The sequence below is a fragment of the Oppia nitens genome, unplaced genomic scaffold, assembly GCF_028296485.1.
Source record: "Oppia nitens isolate AA-2021 unplaced genomic scaffold, nextdenovo-longstitch-racon4-pilon3 scaffold13_pilon_pilon_pilon, whole genome shotgun sequence".
Lineage (NCBI taxonomy): Eukaryota > Metazoa > Arthropoda > Arachnida > Sarcoptiformes > Oppiidae > Oppia > Oppia nitens.
Window position 1 is genome coordinate 1418918 of NW_026533192.1, and position 20512 is coordinate 1439429.

Genomic DNA, 20512 nt, shown 5'->3' on the forward strand with positions numbered 1-20512 from the left:
CATACTTATGTACAAACTATGGCTGCCTTTCTTTCTCTCTTAAAGTCCTCCAAAATTGGTCCAAATGTTCGCATGAGATAACAAAAGCATAAAAAACTTTTTAGTCAAAACAAATTATTCAATACATTTAGATTATAATCTAAACTCAAATACTGAAATTCAATTATTTTTTATAATTTATAACATAAAGTATTAATTTTCAATTTGAAATATAATATAATTTAAGTTTATATTATTAATTGTAAATTATAAGCCTGGACAAATATTATGATACTAAATTATTAATGATACCCTATTATTAAGTAGTGTATATAAATTTAAGATGTGATAGTCAGTCAGTGTGCGCACAATCAGCTAACTGTTAGCACCGTTGGCTATGGTGTGGCCTAACTGTGTGTGACTCACACACACTCTCCACAGTCATAGCATTGTATTGTGTGGTTCACTGCAAACGCCAGCTGTCAGATACCCGGGTCTTATAGTTTTCTCAATGCATTCAAATGCATACAACAGTTTGTAATACAATATGAGTCTAACTTTGAATACAGTTTGCAGTGCTTTTCTCCTCTCAATCGTGTTTATCACTGACTGCAACATTCACTACAATATATAACAGTGTTTTATGACTTGTTATTAGAGAAAGAGAGAAATAGACTAACAATTTGGCGACAATTTTGTCCAAAACTTTCCGACTCTTAATAATATCGGCAATGAATTAGAAATATAATGTGAAACTCATCAGTGATTATATTGAATGTTAACCATAATATAATTTGATACATGAATTGATTGAACATTTAGAACAATCAAATTAAAATTAATACAAAAATGACCATGATGTTATATATGTTAAATAAATTGATGCTAACTTGTTATCATTAAATGACCATGTAACTTTTAATTTAATTAAAAAATGTCTAATTTGTTTCATACAATTCATACCAAATTTCACATCATCTCTAATATTGTATTGTATTGACTGTGTATATGATGTCATGTCATAAGGATTTATGTTTGATATTCACAATCATATCAATAGTTTGGTCATCACTTTGGACGCACACTATTCAAGGTATTTACAAATTTCATGTAAATTGTTAGCATTAGATGCGATAACAAAAATTTTATTTAAATAAGTTTTAGAGAGTACTATATACTATATAAACATAATATTAATATTTTTATAGAAAGTTGTTTATTTACATCTAAAAATATCATATATATATTTTATGAGTAAATGCAAATTTTTTACTTTATTTTTATATAATCTAATTATATTGTATAACATAATAATTTTTTACGTGAAAATTAATATTTTTAAAAATAACTTAACATATGATGTTATGTTGTGTGCCATCGGTTGCGATGACAATGACTTTTAAAAGTCTCTGATAAAGATATTAAATATAATATTGGTTTAAAAAAAGTAATACAAAGTTCACATTAAGAGCGAAATAGCTATTTATTAAGTATTATTTCATGCATTTATCGCAAAATAAAATTAAACACTAGACTAATAGGAAAAATAATAATAACAATAATAATAAAACGCAGTTAAACTATGCCTAATATTATATATACAAACAATTGGACTTAAAACTAGTTTAAAAAAATCAAAATAAATAAATAGACATTTCATTTAATTCATTTACATTTTGTGATGAAAAAAACGATGTGTTTTATGACATTTCAAAGCATAATCAAGAAAAATCATCGCAAAAAAAACTATTAAATTAATGATATTCATGACATTTGTCAGTATTTTATTGAGACTTATGTCTATAATTATTTATTTTTTGGATAAACGGTATTTTTAAAAATAATTTTCTTCAAAGACTCACTACCGACACAAATACAATTGAGACACATTGCATAACATAACATTAAATTACATTACTTTGTGTTATAATCTTAACATTTTATCGCAAAACACAACCTTAACTTCACCGGTATTTAGGTTCAGTTGTTACAAACGTTTATATTCACACTCTTATCATTTGCTTTTTTTGAAAGACCACAGAAAGTAAAATGAAAAAAAAACTATATTTGATAAAACATATATATACTGTATATATATATATATATATATATATATATATAATAATAATAATAATAATAATAATAATGGATATCCATTTTATGAATATAAAATATTTTCCTTTCAATACATAAAAAATATGATTCAATTCAAAACTTTTTGTTGTTGTTGTACACTATAAGGGGAAAACAATGTTTTTAATAAAAAAAAAGTGGAAAAATATTGAAGTAAAGAATATTCCGTGTGTTAAACATTCCGATAAACGAAATTTTATATTTATAGCAATCAATATATTTGCTCTCTTTTATGTAACATTTAAATTATATTTATATGTACTGTATTTTCAAGACCAATGTCTGAATCCCTGAAAAATGATGTTTTCCTAAAATAAGATAAAATCGTTTCTCATCTCTTCATCGCTATTCAAGTGAACAATCATTTATATAAACCATTTAATAATGGATATCAAACTGTCAATATATTTTACAGTATGTTATTATCGTAACTATCGAGACATTGTCTCAACAATTATAATGTTTTTATGTCATTTAATTCCTAAAGTTGTATATTGTTATCAATGTTTTTACAGACAATGGTTCATACAATTAATTTTTGTGGCATTTGATTCAATAGATGTTTGTTGAGCTAATATATGTGAATATGTGTTGATGAGCTAATTATAATGTTATTGAGATTAGTAATAAAGCGGTAGTTTTTGTATACTGTAAATCAATCGATAGACTCTATTATATAACAAGTTGTTTTCAGGAAATTAGTTGTTTATGTTTTACATTGCAAACTCATTAATTTATTTTTATTGTTATAAATTATATTATTTGTAAATAGCAATGTGTTGTTTGTCGGGTTTGCCCATAAAAATCTTCATTCATTAATTCAATACTTAACATAAATTTCTATTATAACGTATAGACAATATGATGTGTAGGATACTGTTTACTACATTTAGTATATATGTATTGTACAATATATATATAATATTATATAATATTGTAAGATTCAAAACTAGTAAAACTAGACATAAACATAATTATATCATTTAGAAAAGGGTGTTATTTGTTATAAAATTCACGCCATTTCTCTATGTATAATAATATTGAATCCCTTACCACCAATCTATACTATACTACTATTATTTATAATTATTAGTATAGTTTATAAATAGTTTATTAAAAGTCAAACTCAGAAATCACGAATTAAGTCTTAGTTTTTAATGTTTGTCTCTAATTTGCAATTCAATCTCATGTTTGTTAGCCATAAATATTATAATAAAACCGGAGTTTCGATGATATATTAAGCAATTTCTGAGTTTGAAGTTTATAGTATAGATTAAAAACAATGGTACATTAAAAATAAATAATAATAATAATTTTGAACATTAAAAAATAACTGACAAACAGTGTGTAAATACATGTATATGATGTTGTGTTTTGGGTTATTGAGAGCATTAGATTCAATTTGTAATCAATCAAAAACATATTTACTACACATATATATACCAGAAAAAATCATATTATCGCAAAAATATTTTGTGTTCAATCATTTTAATGCTTATCGTGAAATACATAAAAATATATATATAAAGAGTTTTACAAAAATACACACACGTATAGTGTACTTGAAATTAAACTTTTATTTTAAGGTACTATACTTTAGTTGGTTGGTTGAGAGCAACAAAGTTTTCAATTATATTATCCGATGCGAGACAAGCGTATGACAAACATATTGCTAATGTTTTTGCATCAATTTTATGCAATTTTTTATATATATTTTGTTGGTTTACCTCTTGACATAAAATAGTTATACCTTTTTGATTTTACACACTATGTTTGAGTATTTTTTAATTTGAATAGAGTTTTGCATTTAATATTTTGATGTAGACGTAGGTGTCATAAAAAACAGTTTCAAACACGAATTGACATTTGGTTTTAAAAATAATGGATTTTTGTTTGAAACAAATATTATTTTCGTTAATCATTTAATGTTTTGGTTTTTTATACAAATATTTTAACTCTATGGCGAATGCCTTATGGGTCGATACTTATTGAATATAAATTATGTATTAATATAATAGTTATATTCAAACAACAATTTATTGCCTCACTTTCACAMACACACACACACACACACACACACACACACACACACACACACACACACACACACACAGCTATAGCTACAATAATAAGTGTTGTTTGGTACCAAAAAATAATTTTAAAAGTGTTTACTCTTACTATATGTCAATCATGTCTCGAGTAGTTTGAATGCATATATTTATAAAATGTTATTTTACACAATATTGTATCGATATTAGTAAGCATGAGTTGATTATAAATTTATGGTCACAAAAATCGATACACAAACCAAACAACACAATCACTATATATAACACACGAGAGATTGTTTTTTATATTGTCTATTATAGAGAAACTTTAATTTTGTATTAAAACTGGTGGAAAATGATGTTTAGCACTGTGTGTATGTGTGTGGGGAGTGATGCTAATGCTATGCCTGCGCTCGCATGCATTGTATTCATTCTCTCTCTCTCTCTCTCTCTCTCTCTCTCTCTCTCTCTCTCTCTCTCACACACACACACACACACACACACACACACACACATAATATATATATATTAAGTCATTGTATTGTTATATTTGAATTCAATTGAAGCAACGGATGGTTGGGAGTGAGATATAGTCGATAAAAATGAGTCACACATTAGTTATCAATGGTTTTAGTGACTAAACCAAAGGCTTATACATATAGAGAGCACATATACTCAGAAACAACTCATAAATTCAGGTAATGTTCGCCAAACTCTCAATTTATTGTGTTTACCATTTGATTACATAGAGAAACAAATATAAATGAAAATATAATGATAGGAAAACCATAGAAACATTCTATTTAATAGTATTGACAAAAATTAGTCAAATAATATAATAAATTGTTATATTTTTTGGACAATACATTGATAGTATATTTACATATATAAAAACAATAAGGTTTTAGTATCACCATTATTGGAGATTATAATCCAATAATATTAGTGCCAAAAAAAATAAAGAAATTGATTTAATGTTAGTGACACTAATAAAAAATTTTATATTTCYATAACAGTATTATTTTATTATATTTGCAGTAATACATAATATATGATATGAAAAAGTTTTAATAAATACTGTATACTATATAAAAACAAATGACAGCACATAAATATAAAGCATAAAAATTAAATTTCTTTTGATAAATGATTACTATTTTCTCATAACTATAGAGTGGGTGAATGGATAAGAAAGAGAAAGAAAGAAAGAGAGAGAGAGAGAGAGAGAGAGAGAGAGAGAGAGAGAGAGAGAGAGAGAGAGACTTAACTGATTATTATAAATAAAGATATTCATACATATTTTCTACACTTTTTTGAAATAGTTTTACTATGTATTTGTATATTCACTCAATTATAGTGAGTGATGAAAACGATATTATTATTCAATATTTATTGTTATTATATATAGTATAGTCTGTTTGTGAGTATAAAAACTTAAGTTAAACTTATTTTTAAGGATTTATATAAATATATTATACAATAGCTTTATTCAAGCATACATTCATTAAAATTTAGTATCTTATATAAATATTTCGTTTAATTGTGTGAAAAATATAATTAAATAAAAAAAATGCATGTATTATGTGATGGAATATAGCAATTATTATATAATACAGAATAAATGAAAATTATATATAAAAAATCATTTAAATTGACTCATTTGTAACTAAATATTACTGTTTGTAAGAATACTTATATAAAAACATAATATTTTGATTAATTGTAAGGTTTTTAGTCAATGTTTTAGTTTTTGATTGCATAATTAATTTATTAATAGTCTTACAATTTTAATACTTTGACGTTATATGTAATCAGTCATTTGGAGACATGTTTGCATTATAATATTATATTGCAAATTTAACATTTATTTTAATATATTAAAAGACAATTTTTGTAACTTATTATTTTGACGATAAAAATAGCGGAAAATGCATTGAAATGTGGCTTAAATTTTATAAGACCTTATAATGCTTTCTCTCTCTCTCTCTCTCTCTCTCTCTCTTTCTCTTTCTAAACTGTATAGTTATATATATCAATATTTATCTAACTATCTTTCTATCTATTTTTCAGTTTAAATAAATGTCTAAAGAGAAAAAAGACAGATAAATATATTGGATTGAATGCTAACAAAATTGATCTCATTTTTCAATAAAACAATTGTATGAATAGTAAAGCCATATAAAAAAAGTCAATGTCTTTTTCAGTTCACATAAATATATGTATCGACTGAMTGAAAACAAAATGCTATTAAACCGATAATAATCTTATGTAGTATTAAATGAATAAAATATCAATTACTCCAAAGAAAAAAATCAATGAATAATTTAATATATAAAATTGAATAATAGTTTTTTGTTGTTTAAAATTAAGCACAATAAATCAGTATAATTGATTTGTTATAAAATAATAACTTAATAAACAAAATTGTTTTAGTGATGTTTTTAATCTAATATTTAATAATGTTTTGCAGTAAATTTTATTCATTTTACAGATTTTTTTGTTTGTTTGTATATTTCCTTTTTTATTATAAATGTTATACAAATTATATTACAAAAAGCTTATGCAGACAAACACAGAAATTTCTTATATACAGTATATATACAGTATATATACTGTATATTATTTAACGTATACAAAATAAATATATGATATCAATTTTTAAATACTTTTGTTATTGTTTGCAATAATAATTGTTATTAATTAAAATAATTGTCAACAATTTATTTTGAAGATCCAGACACTATTGGGAATACTAATAATTATATGTATTGGAAAAAGTAATTTACTAATTATTATAATAAAATGGTTGGCATAAGAATTATAGGCAACTTTTGATTTACAACTCTTTTACATGATTTTTGTTGTTATTATTGTTGTTTTATTGTTTATATAACAAAATTAAATTTAAAAGTTTAATCTATTTTAATAGACGTCTAAGTGTAGAGAAAATGCAATTGTGTTGAGAGTATATGGGAATCATTTATCAATTTTTAATTGCTCTCTAATTCTCAATTGGGATTCAATTAATGAGAAGACCCGAGAAAAACAAACGACAAAATACTTTTTGTATCCATTATTTAATTGTTAAGCACTTTGGCTAAGCATTTGTGTATTGATTTTGTAAGAATATTCAGTATAAATATCCGATATATCTATATATAATGCTATTCAACGACATATTGCAACTAAATGTTGATTGCATTACACTTACAGTACATATTGTTTTAATCCTTGATTCAACGCTTTTAATGTAATTAAAATAATTAGATATCATTGTTTAACAATAGGCGCTCAAATATTTTGAATTTAGTGTCGAATATCATCCAAATTAAAAATATGATAATAATGTTAAAATAAAATTTAATTAAATTTAAATTAAATTTTTTGTTCTTCACTATATTTTGTTTTATTATAACTTAATTTATTATTTATTAAACTATTATACAGATATTACTTTAGTATTATTTTTGCATAATTTGATTTTATATAACTTATTTTAAAATTTAATTGTATTTTAATTAAATAAAATAAATCTTTCATATTTATTAATGAATTATTATTGAAAATTTAAGCTTAGAAAATAATATCAGATTTTGAGATAATTTATTTTAATGATTTTAAAAATAACAATACATATATTATCAGATTTGCAATAAATAGTGTATTATTATTGTAAGTTAACGAGAGAATTATATAAAATTATTATAGATTTTGTTGGCATTAATACTAATAATAATAGTTTGGCTCAGATATTACAGAATTTGTGTCTTTGAATGGTTATACACAATAATGTATTGATTTATTAAAAGGCAAACGTATTGTCAAACTATGAGAGAGAGAGAGAGAGAGAGAGAGAGAGAGAGAGAGAGATGATGTGTAACTTTAATTCAAAGTATTTTTCCAAAAGAATAGGTTTTTGGCGATTGTATTGTTAAACATTTCAAAAAATTTCTTTGATATCATTTATAATATTGTATATACAGTATGTATGTATGTGTGTATGTATACAACATATAAGTATTATATTATATAATATTTTACTATAACTGAAATCGCAAAAACATTTTTAAAGGGATTTTTGTGAGCATTTCTTTCTTTCTTTCTCTCTCTCTCTCTCTCTCTCTCTCTCTCTCTCTCTCTCTCATAACTCAAGCAATGTTTAAGATTTTGCTTTTTACTCGTCAACGAAGCGAATGTTAGCTTTCAATCATATAATTTATTTAAATGTTTGTTTGAAATAAAAACATTATATTAATTTTATTTTAATATTTTTAAATACATTTTGCTGTTGGGATTAAAATATAATTATTTTATATGTTTTTTGTTAATGTTTGCTTTATTCAGACAAAATAAAAATATTAAAATAAAATATATTAAAATATTATAATTGTTAATTAATAATAAGTATGACATTTAGTACACATTTATAGTATAGCAATATAAAATTAATGAAATATTATTTTTATTATATATTGAAAATGATTGTTTTTCAATTATTGCGTTCAAAAGAGAAACAAATAACTATATATTGAATGTTAAAAATTTATAGTAATTTTCTGGTAAATGAGATTTTGTCGCCCAATAGGCATAACAGTCAGTCAATGTCCTCAATAATCGTGTAATAAACAATCAAAAAGTTATGTCCAAACATTGAACAGAATATTCTGTATAATTATTATGAGTTTATTATTAATATTTCATACTATAAACAAAAGCCAAATGCATTTTATTTGACTGCTTGTGAATTGCGTGATGTCTTTCAATATTCAAACAAATATAACATATATTATGGGATGTATAATACATTTTGGAGTTGTATTACACAAACATAATTTATTTTATGCGGAAAATGAAATGTTTTATCAAATCTATATAATAAAACCGATTGCATAATAATATTTATGTGTTGCCGGAAATTGTCGCACAATTTTATATAACGTTTTTGAAGACGTCTTTATTTCATTTATTCATTCAATACAACAAAACTAATACATCTTTTTTAAGTAACAACTCTTAATACAAAAGTTTTTGCAATTTTCTGTTAACTTTTCTTGTTATACATTATTATAAACAATATATATTGTGTTTATTTATCTAAGTATATACACCATAGCCTTCTATGATGTATATGATGTATAAAATAATATATGTGTTAATACATAGTTATAAAAAGATAGGTTTGTTGAGTAAAATCTAAATCATAAAAATGTTGTCTTCATTTTCTCACACCATTCACACTATGAGTGAAATGCTTTTAGTCTTGAAGTTGAATATACAGTACAGTAGTTTAGAAGGGATAGCACGGGTGGTATCATATAGTTTGGTGGTGTTGTTGTTGTTAGTAGTGATGATGGAGTCATAGCTAAAACTTATAGTTAATGGCAAATTCATGTCAACTACTTTTTTATTTATTGATTTTTCTTTATTCACTTTTCTATTAATAAGTATATTACTGTTATATACACTTTAATATAATATACCGTATATTAATGTCTTAAAAAGTTTTCTTTATAATATGTATTAAATTGATATATTGTTATATATATTATACATTTGATTTCTTTAGTTTTACGAGTAATTATTCTGTTTAAACAAAGAAAAAGAGAGAATAAGTTACACAAACACACAATATTTTGGTGTTTGTTTATCTCTGAGTTTTCTCTTATATTCTCTATTTGTATATATATTTATATATATCTCATTGCCTTTCATTTTGTCTAACAAACGTGTCTTTACATAAGGGAAATACAGTATAAACAGAAATAAGAAAAAACAAAAAAAATGTTGCCATCCATTGTGTTACTATTGTTTTGCAATATGAATAAAGTGAGACATACTGTAGTACAGCATAATCATCGCATAATATAACCAAAAGCCCCTAAAATTGGTTTCTTGTTTTTATATATACATAATATTATGAATGTTGAAATGACAAACATTACTGTTATTATTATTATTATTATTATCAGAGTAATGAATGAATAAATTAAATTATTCACACAATGTGTACATTCATGATAATAGTGAGCAACAAATATATATTATAAAAACAATAAAGATTTTAATTAAAATACAAAGTTTTTATGTTATTTATTGTAATGTTTGTCGACTAATGACATTAATTTGTAGTTCACGTCGTGTTCACCGACACTGACAAACAATTAATAATATTTTAAGAAGTTTTGTGACTCAAACTATATCTGTCTCTTATATTATTAATTGAATATATTTGTTGTTTTTTTCTTTAACTGACCAAAAATTATATTTATTGTTTGCCTCAAAAAAGAGACAATGATTGAGTCATTGACATAAATGAGATATATTTTATATATTAAATATATTAGTATATATCATAAGTTTGTATGTGTTGATACTTATGTATGTTATTTCCCATAAACTAAACGATGTTTTTTGACTGTCCATCTAAATTGAAAGTCAAACACACAAAACTCTTACAGAAAATATAACTTATAAATAGTGAGACACTTGACTATTGAAAAGACTATTCAATATATATATAATAAAACGATAGACTCTTACAAATCAAATATTTGCTTCACTTTTTTTCTCGTTTTCTGTATTTAACTTCAACTAAGTTTTTATTAACTTTTTGTTATATGTGTTTTGACTCGTTTATCTCATTTTTCTTTATATATAAAAATTTATATACAATATATATATTCTATATATATATATATATGTTGACTCCCGTCTCTGCCGTTCATTGAAATAAATGCCTCTTAATTTAAGGTCTCATTTATTAAATATTGTCTACATTCACATAGAGTCACACACACACACACACACACACACACACACACACACACACACACACACACACACACACACACACACACACACACACACACACACACACACACACACACACACACACACACCATATGAAACACCAATTTTATTGTTGATAATCAGGGAAAGGTCTACTCTTGCCATTACATTATACAAAACATTATTAATATAAATTTATATATTTATTTAGGGTTATAATACAGTATATCTTTTATATCCCACTGAAAATATTATAATATGTTAATATGAAAAATTTGTGTCCATTTTTGTTATGTTTTTATTCATAAGTCTCGTTTATATATTTACACAAATATACCGTATATACTGTGTGTATATATTTATATAACAAATTTGATTAGTTGACTATTCCTGTCAACTATATTATCTACATTTGAAATTTCATATTCAATAGTAAAACGAATTTTCATACGTTATGCCTATTTATACACACAATTTTGAAGACTTATAAAAAATATATGTATTAAACAATAGGAATATTGTTTGCCTTTTTTCTCTGTTTATACACATATTTTCAAGTTTTTTCTCTTTCCTAATATTCATCTCATCTCTTATGTCAAACACTTCACATATTATAACATGAATTGAAAACACTGTATCGTTATATGTATGACACAATTGTGTGCCCAAACTCTTTAACTCGAGTGCATCCATAACTTGATATAACTTTTTATTATTTCTCATGTGATATACACTGAATATTTTATATATTATATAACTATCTGTATATATATATATATATATATATATATACATATAATATATTTCCATTTATTTAAGTGCTTTTGCAGCCATTTTTTTGTTTTTATTTTTGCAAATTATAATTCAGTTGATATTTATGTAACAATAATTATTATTACAACTATAATTATAATGAATATATAGTATGAAAGTATTTGTGATTATGTTGATGATAATTGTTATTTTCATTTTATATATATATATATATATATATAATACATTTTATTTTAATTTTAGTCACAGTATAAATAAATTATTAAATAAATTACGGGATTTTAATATTATATATTAAAATATAAATGAGCATTAAATTTACAACAATTTAACATGATTACAACTATAATTAATAAAATCAGGATGTTAATTTTTATTATAATTGTTAAATAGAAAATTTAATTATAATATAAATTAGTTAAGTATAAGTGAAAATAATTAATTTTAATAAAGATATATTTGTCATTTCAGTTAAAATAAAAGAAATTAATTTTTATAGATTTTACGTATATTTGTGAACAATTTATTAGTTTTTTTTGTAAGTTATATATATATATATAATTATAAGTGTTTTTTAATTTTATCATAAATTCATTTATTGTATAAAAAATACTAAATATTAAAACTATAACTTACTACAAAAACTGTAAATAACAAATTAGTCTGTAATAATTTATTGATATTTTATATAAAAATAATAATATAAAATATATAACATAAATATTGAATTTTCATTTAAAATACCAATAATGAGAATTATGATTTTAATGTTATAAGAAATATTATTAAAATTATTTATTTTTATTTCATAACAGAATTTTTATTTATAAATAATAGTAATATAAATAAACAGTAAATTCTTTACTTTCAACAAAAAATAAATAAATGGCTTTCTATTGATCGGTAAGCAAAATGTAATGTAATGGTAAAAATGTTTTTTAGCTATAATGTCATCAATGAATTCTAGTATATACAGTGGATAGTAAATCTAACCATTCATATTCACCATTTAATATATTATAAATTATATCACGAATTTTAAGTTAAACGACGTTTAAAAAAATATTTTATATTTAAAATTAATATTTATAAAAAAACAATTTTAGGTTTACTTTATTATTAATTAAATTTCATTGTTAATATTAATCGTAAGGCTATTGTTTAATTTATTACATTATTTTCATAAAACACAATATAATAAAAAAATTATTAAAATAAGATCTACATATTCTCGAAATCAATTTATAAAAATATTAGTCTATTATTTAATAAAAAGACATTAAAATTAAATTAGATTTTAAAAGTAAATCAATTGAAGTTAGATTCAGTGCAAACCGTATACATAACTAAATTGTAAGTCTACTAAAAATGAAATATTTTTATAACTAAGAGTATAAGTTATATGTTATTATAACATTTAGATCTGTATTTACTATATGTGTGTTTGTGTTTGTTATACTCTATTGCCAACAATTGGCGAATCACTGAGTGATCGATTGGTTTAAGGGGACGGACAGCTCATTCACTGTCATTGAAATCAGTAGTGAATTGTGAAGTATTAACAAAAAATATATTTGCAAAACAAAAATATCAAGAAATTGTTTTCTGTAATATATGTAATATAATATAGTATACATTATATGGCATCGTTGAGACACTAAACCACCTCTCTCTCTCTCCTTCTCTCTCCTTCTCTCTCTTTCTCTCTCTTTCTCTCTCTTTCTYTCTCTCTCTCTCTCTCTCTCTCTCTCTCTCTCTCTCTCTCTCTCTCTCTCTCTCACTCACTCACTCACTCACTCACTCACTCACTCACTCACTCACTCACTCACTCACTCACTCACTCACTCACTCTCACTCCCTTCCTCCCTCTATCTATCTCTTTATCTATCTTTACCAATGTTTTTGTCTACCAGTGCTCAATCCCTTTTCACTGTATATCCAACTTATAAGTTATAAATACTATATATATATATATATATATATATATATATTTCTCTCATCACTTTTCATTGATTATACTATACGTTAAGTAAAAGCCTCATAATCTCTGCGGGAATACCAAACAAATTAATGTTTTGTCACAATTTTTTACACACAGTATTACTACAATGCTATGAAAAACATTAATCTCGGCATTAATTTGCTATAATATGAGAAGTGAGTGATAGACTAAAATGAAACACTATATAAAAATAAAAGCGAAACACAACACAACATGTGATTTATTTAATAGTTTAGCTTACAATGAGATCTCACTAAAAATAAAAACACAATGAATTAACTTGTATTAAACACATTGCGCTTTTTGCACGGCTATAAAGTCATTGCCTCCCAGCGATTATTATTTATAAATATGAGTTAATATATATATATATATATAAGCAAAATAAAATAGTTATCATATTTTTACTCTACATATTTATACTGTATTTTTACATTTTTGCATTTACAATGCGCTATATCAGACATAAAACTAATAATTATTTTATATATTAAATAATAACATGTAATTTATTATATTTTTTATATAGTGATAGCCATTGAAAGACATGGACCTTATTTTACTCGTGAACCCAACCATACAATTGACTTCTCGAACAGGTATGTCATCTCCCATTCCATTAATATAGTCATATTTATGTATATTATATATATCTATATATATGATGACACTGTCCCACCTCCTCATCTGTTATTACTTTTGCATACAATTATAACTAACGTATAGAGACATTATGACTATGATATGAGTACATGAGTTAGCATTACATACAAATATTCAGTATATTATTGGAATAGCAATTAATTATAAAAGAGAAAAACAAATGAAAACATATTACATTTTTTTATATATTTATGTTATTACTATCATTATTATACAATAATTTATTGTATTGATAAAGTAATAGACATTACATTACTATTAGTTATAAATTGCGAATTATAATTAAATAAAATTTGTTGCCTATTATATGATCTGATTAGTACCGGAGCTGTTCTCTACTGTACGGCTAATGGAAATCCGATGCCAACCATTAAATGGGAGACTAAAGACGGGATTGTCGTCAATGAAATACCCGGTAATGTATTGATTGAAATTTATTTCATATATTATTGCTATAGCCTTAATGTGTAATTTCATTATAGTTTTAATACAATACATTATTATGCTTATAGTGTACTTTAGTTATGATAATGTAATATCTGTATTGAATGTCTCAAAAAATTAACAAATACTAATGATCTAAATTTAGATGTCTATTATAAAATTTAATGGAATAGAAAAATGATTATCTTATTAAATAAATTATTAAAATGATAACAAATAAAATTATTATTATATAGAAATAATTTAAAAAATATATTTAATATAAATTAATCAGATTTTTATATTATTTTTTAGAAAATAAGAAATATAAATATATTTATTAATTAATTAAACAAATATAAAGGGAAATAGAGTAAGCGTTTTCTAGATATAATGCAATGATTGTTATTTATTTTTTTTGAACAAATTTTTTTTGTTAGCTATTATAATAACTTATAGATATTAAGTTTTAAAGTTTTCATAACAATTAATAATGATTTCAAAGAATATAAATAAATTCTATGACAAATTTTATTACTTTTTTATAACTATAATAAAATCTAAAACTATTTCATTGTAATATCTTTAACCGTAAAGTGTATAATAAACTATATTTTCTAGAGTTTTAAAATAACCAACAATTTGATTTTATTGATGAAATTACTGTATATTTTATAACATCAATAGTTAAAGAGTATATTTTGAGAATTTTTATTTTATTAGCTAATTATTACATTATTTAAAATATTTTTGTTTATATTAGCATTTTTATTGTAAAGTCAGTAAAATATTTTATAACAAATTAATGTATAAAAATTGACTAAAATATTACAACACCTGTACTAATAAAGACACAAAAAGTATTGTTAACTGAAATAAACACATTTATATTGTAATAAATAGCCTGTAATTTGTGCTGACATTTGTTTTTATATCATTAAAGCTCGTTATCTGTTATAATGCGATACATCTCTCTCATGCCTTTCCTTACATATCATAGGTATTCGTCACATAAGACACGATAATTCTCTGGTATTCCCGCCCTTTAGAGCTGAAGATTACCGACAAGACATTCACTCAAATGTCTACCAATGCGTTGCCACCAATTCAGTCGGTACTATAAGAAGTCGTTATATCCAAGTGAGGGCCGGTATGTCATTGCAATCAATTCAGTGCTTAATAATCAATTAGTAAATGCTTAACACTAGTCATATGATTAATAAATACAGTATGATTTTAATGTTAATTCTTACTTAATATGATATATAATGATAAAAATTTATCATATAAAGCATATATATATATATATAAATTGTAATTGCATAATATTTTTAAGAAAGACTTTTTTGAAAATATAATATAAATATATTTATTATATTTGTTTCTTACAAAATACAGTATTATAACAATGAAAAAATGTTTATACACTAACATAAACTTGAATTTTCTGGCGATGACTTTTCCCTTACAAAACAAATGATTTCATATTAAAACAAGTCATTCATAAAATTATTGAATTGATTTTACGCTAAAATAATATTAAATAATGAAAGACTTAAAAGAAAAAAGGGTTTTATCTTTAAAAGTGAAGTAAATTTATATATATGTTGTTTAATAGAAAAATCCGAAACTATGTTCCGCTTCTTTTATAAATCAATTGTTAATTAATGTTAAATAAAAACTGCATTTATTTACATATTCTTCTATAATATTGTATTTAAATAGTATTGAAAATAAGGAAATTCTAAAAAAAGAGAATAGCATTTTAGTCAGAGAGAGAGAGAGAGAGAGAGAGAGAGAGAGAGAGAGAGAGAGAGAGAGAGAGAGAGAGAGAGAGAGAGAGAGAGAGAGAGAGAGAGAGAGAGAGTATGTGTGTTATGTGTGTGTGTGTTGTGATGCTATTGTTTATAAATCAATAGTTGCGGTAAATTTAAGTCTTTTAGATTGAAATTTGTTTCTCATTAAAAATAGGGCTCAACTCAGAGCTTATATAACATTGACTTCTCATTTGCATTACGAGTCCATAAATGCTTTCTCTATCACACTATCACTCAATGTTGTTATTATTTATTGATTTTTATTTATTTATTTTATGAAACATCATAAGATAGAAATTGATATTTTATCCAATATATTGTTTGAAATTCTGATTAAAAAGTGTTTAAAAAATATATTAATCAATTATTCAACAAATAAGCATAGATTAAAATAATAATTTTAATAATTTAATAATTTAATAAATTAAAATAGTTATTATACAGTATATATAAAGTTTATCTCCATATATGGTATTGCATATTATGATTATTGTTTTTATATTGTAACATTATTGTTAAAATAATATTACAACATTTTTTTTGTTATTTAAAAAATTGCAAACAAATGTGTGTATGTGTTAAGCATTAAGTTTATCCTTATGTTTGCCGCTATTTCTCAATTGTATTTTTATTATAAGAGCCAATAGACTGGGAATCGATATCTCAATCTCTGGGTGTTTGAGTGTTTGAAGTGAAAGTCCCTAAACAAGTGATTAGAAAGAAGAATAAGTCGTCGACTCTGTAAATGCAATGCATTTATACTAAAAAAGTGCTGTAAATCACAAACAAATTTAATTATTGAAACCGATTCCTACTGTTTTGCACAATATTTCAAGTGGTGATTAAACTAAACAAAACGACAATAAGAGAGACACTTTCAATATACTAAACATCTCTCTCTCTCTCTCTCTCTCTCTCTCTCTCTCTCTCTCTCTCTCTCTCTCTCTCTCTCTCTCTCTCTCTCTCTCTCTCTCTCTCTCTCTCTCTCTCTCTMTGTCTCTGCTTTTCACTTGTGGTCGACTTTTTTGTTTCAATTTTGTTAATGCAATAGCCGTTTGTAACCCAATAGAGTATCAGAACTCCCATTATTAGTATTAGTCAGATATGTTAGAGACAGCCATCAAAAGGCACTGATTTACTACTCTTTGGGGCCTTTTGTTTGTTTGTATGTGTTTTTAGTATAACTTATGTTTGAGTGTAGAGAACAGGCATTCACTTACAAGAAATGAGATGAAAGTGTTAGTCGTCTTATGGTTAGGGAATGGACTGTCATTTGATTTGGGATATTGTGTTTTGTGTTGGCTTTTAGTGCAAACTTGAATAAGTAGTGACAAAACAACACAAAAAAGCAGACAACACTTCATAACAATTTTTCACAAAAACATTTGAATGACACTTATTTGATAAAAAAAATTGTTCATTAATAGCACATATAGTAAATATAACACACTTTTACAACTTAAAAGTATAAAGAGTATACACTATACTATAATTTATATCACTTTTTCTCTATTTTATAACATTAACACAATTTCACTTTCAATACAATTTCACTACTACTGTAAATATTGTATGAAAATTAGTTAATATATTATTAATTCAGTTATACTGTACTGTAGTTAATATTATATATTTCTGTTTCTGTTCAATATATTGGTTTGATATGATTTAACATTTAATTATAAAATATGTATATTTATATTAATATAAGAAAATATTATAAATAAGATTATATTTGAATATATTGTATAATACTTGAAATATCTTATTTATTAGCTATTAAGTAATAAACGTATATGTAATTCAATCATTTGATATTTGAATTAATGATATATCAAATAAAGTTGAGTTATTTCATTTGATTGATTTTTTTATAAGATATTTATTTTAAAATATAATAAAAATAGTTATTTATAAACATTTTATAATTAAATCTTATTTTTATACACTTTAGTAATTCATAATTTTATATTTATAAATAGATAATTATTATTTGATATTATATTAATAGTTGAATTTAAATACATTAAAAATATTGAATTAGTTAGAAGTTTATAATAGATATTATATTTTTGATATAATTTTATAAACAAACAACTTTATTCAATTTTAGACAATAAAATAATTAATTTTTCAATTTGTTTTTTTGTACTCTATGTAATGTTGGTGTATATGTTTGTAAATATAGTTTAAAATATATCTTATATGCAAAATATTTTTTCATAATTTAATAAAGATATGTAAAGACAGAGAATGAGTGACAATTGAATAATAATAAAATAATAATAATATTTGAAATTGAAATTCTTTGTTCAAAATTGTAATATTTTTCTATATATTATTTATGTTATATTAAAAGTCGAGAATTGAAGAAAACATTTTCGTTTATTTTTTACTTACTTTTCTCTGTTTTATATATCATTGAAATAACCCATTTTAATATATATTTTAGTGAGTGATCAATGAATGAGAGTGAGTGAGTGAGTGAAAAAGAGTGTGTGTGTGAGAGAGAGAGAGAGAGAGAGAGAGAGACTGCAAACTTAGAGTACAATAAAAAAGTTGAAAAAAATAATGAGCAAAACTGAGAGATCAGTTAACTTTCATCGCGATTCCAAACTTGTGTTTATCTTTACAGAAATTTTTGATATTATATTTTTGTTTGATATATACTATAATAATAATAATAATAATAATAGAATCAGTTCTGCAATAAATTCTCTGCTATTAAACTCCACTGATTTGCCAATAATTCATAAAAGTATTGAGAAAATGTTTTTGTTTTATTTCCCTTATATTTATTTTGTTTTGTATTTTTTCTTATTTTTTATTCCGCAATCTTTATGCTTATAATTTTACTTATTATTTTGATGGCCTCCAAGTTTGTTACTTCTATTATGATTATCTATATATATATTTTTTTTTATTTAATAAAAATAATCTTATAATAAAATTATTAATTTGTTTTATTCTGCAAACTTGAATCACTTGTTCTCTTAATTGAAACCAATATCTTTAAGAAACAAAATAATGCTTTTATCTAAATTGCTTTAATATGTGATTTATTGTTTAAATAATAGCCAAATTTGTATTAAAATAGTTCAAAAAATAAAACATATTTATATTTATTATTTATAAATTACAAAAATATATATATAAATTAAATTAATTATAATTTTTAATTATATTTAAAATTTGAATACATTTCTATTAAATTATTAGTATATTATTATGATTGACAAAATTGTTTTATCAAAAGTTTTTGAAATCTATTTTTAGCTTTCATTGAGCTGAGGGATCTATAAAAGGACAGTACAATATTACAGTCTATTACTAAAAATGTGAACCACTTAAACTATTCAATAGTCAACTATAAAATATGAAGTATAAGTCAATAGCTTTAATGGCAATTTAGGTCTCTTATTGAAAACTTTTTTTACCACTTATTTTATACGAAAGATATAATTGAAAATATATTTTTGTATTTACTGTTCATAGTCTTAACATTTAATGTGAGGCATCACATCATTATTATATAAGGAAAGCCAAAAATGTATAGTTATATTTGAGTATGACTTCTCAATTTCTTGTCTTACTTTAATTGAAAATACAATAGACTTTCAAGTATTGCATTGAATATCAAATACTTAATCAATTTTTTTCGGATACTATTTGTCTGATGAAAACAAAATGAGAAATAAAATTATATATATATTTATATAAATATATTGTATTGTAAAATGTGAGTTCATTTGGATATTGTATAGAGAATTGTATTTATATTTCTTCAATAAATTTCTTGACATTCGATTCATTGGATTCTTTTGCTCTCATTTGCAAAAAACGTCTGAAATTCTTGTAATAAATTCTTTACTTTTGTCGATATC

At 23.2% G+C, this 20512-nt stretch overlaps 1 protein-coding gene across 1 annotated transcript in view; it reads left to right on the forward strand.

Moving 5' to 3' along the window:
* The first annotated feature begins 990 nt into the window (after positions 1-990).
* The window catches only part of LOC128960100 (cell adhesion molecule DSCAM-like), a 55685-nt gene continuing 36163 nt past the window's right edge, over positions 991-20512 (forward strand). The window contains exons 1-4 of the mRNA XM_054306175.1: positions 991-1072; positions 14255-14324; positions 14709-14803; positions 15812-15961. Coding sequence (XP_054162150.1) covers positions 991-1072; positions 14255-14324; positions 14709-14803; positions 15812-15961 — 397 coding nt within the window. The remainder of the gene's footprint in view (positions 1073-14254; positions 14325-14708; positions 14804-15811; positions 15962-20512) is intronic.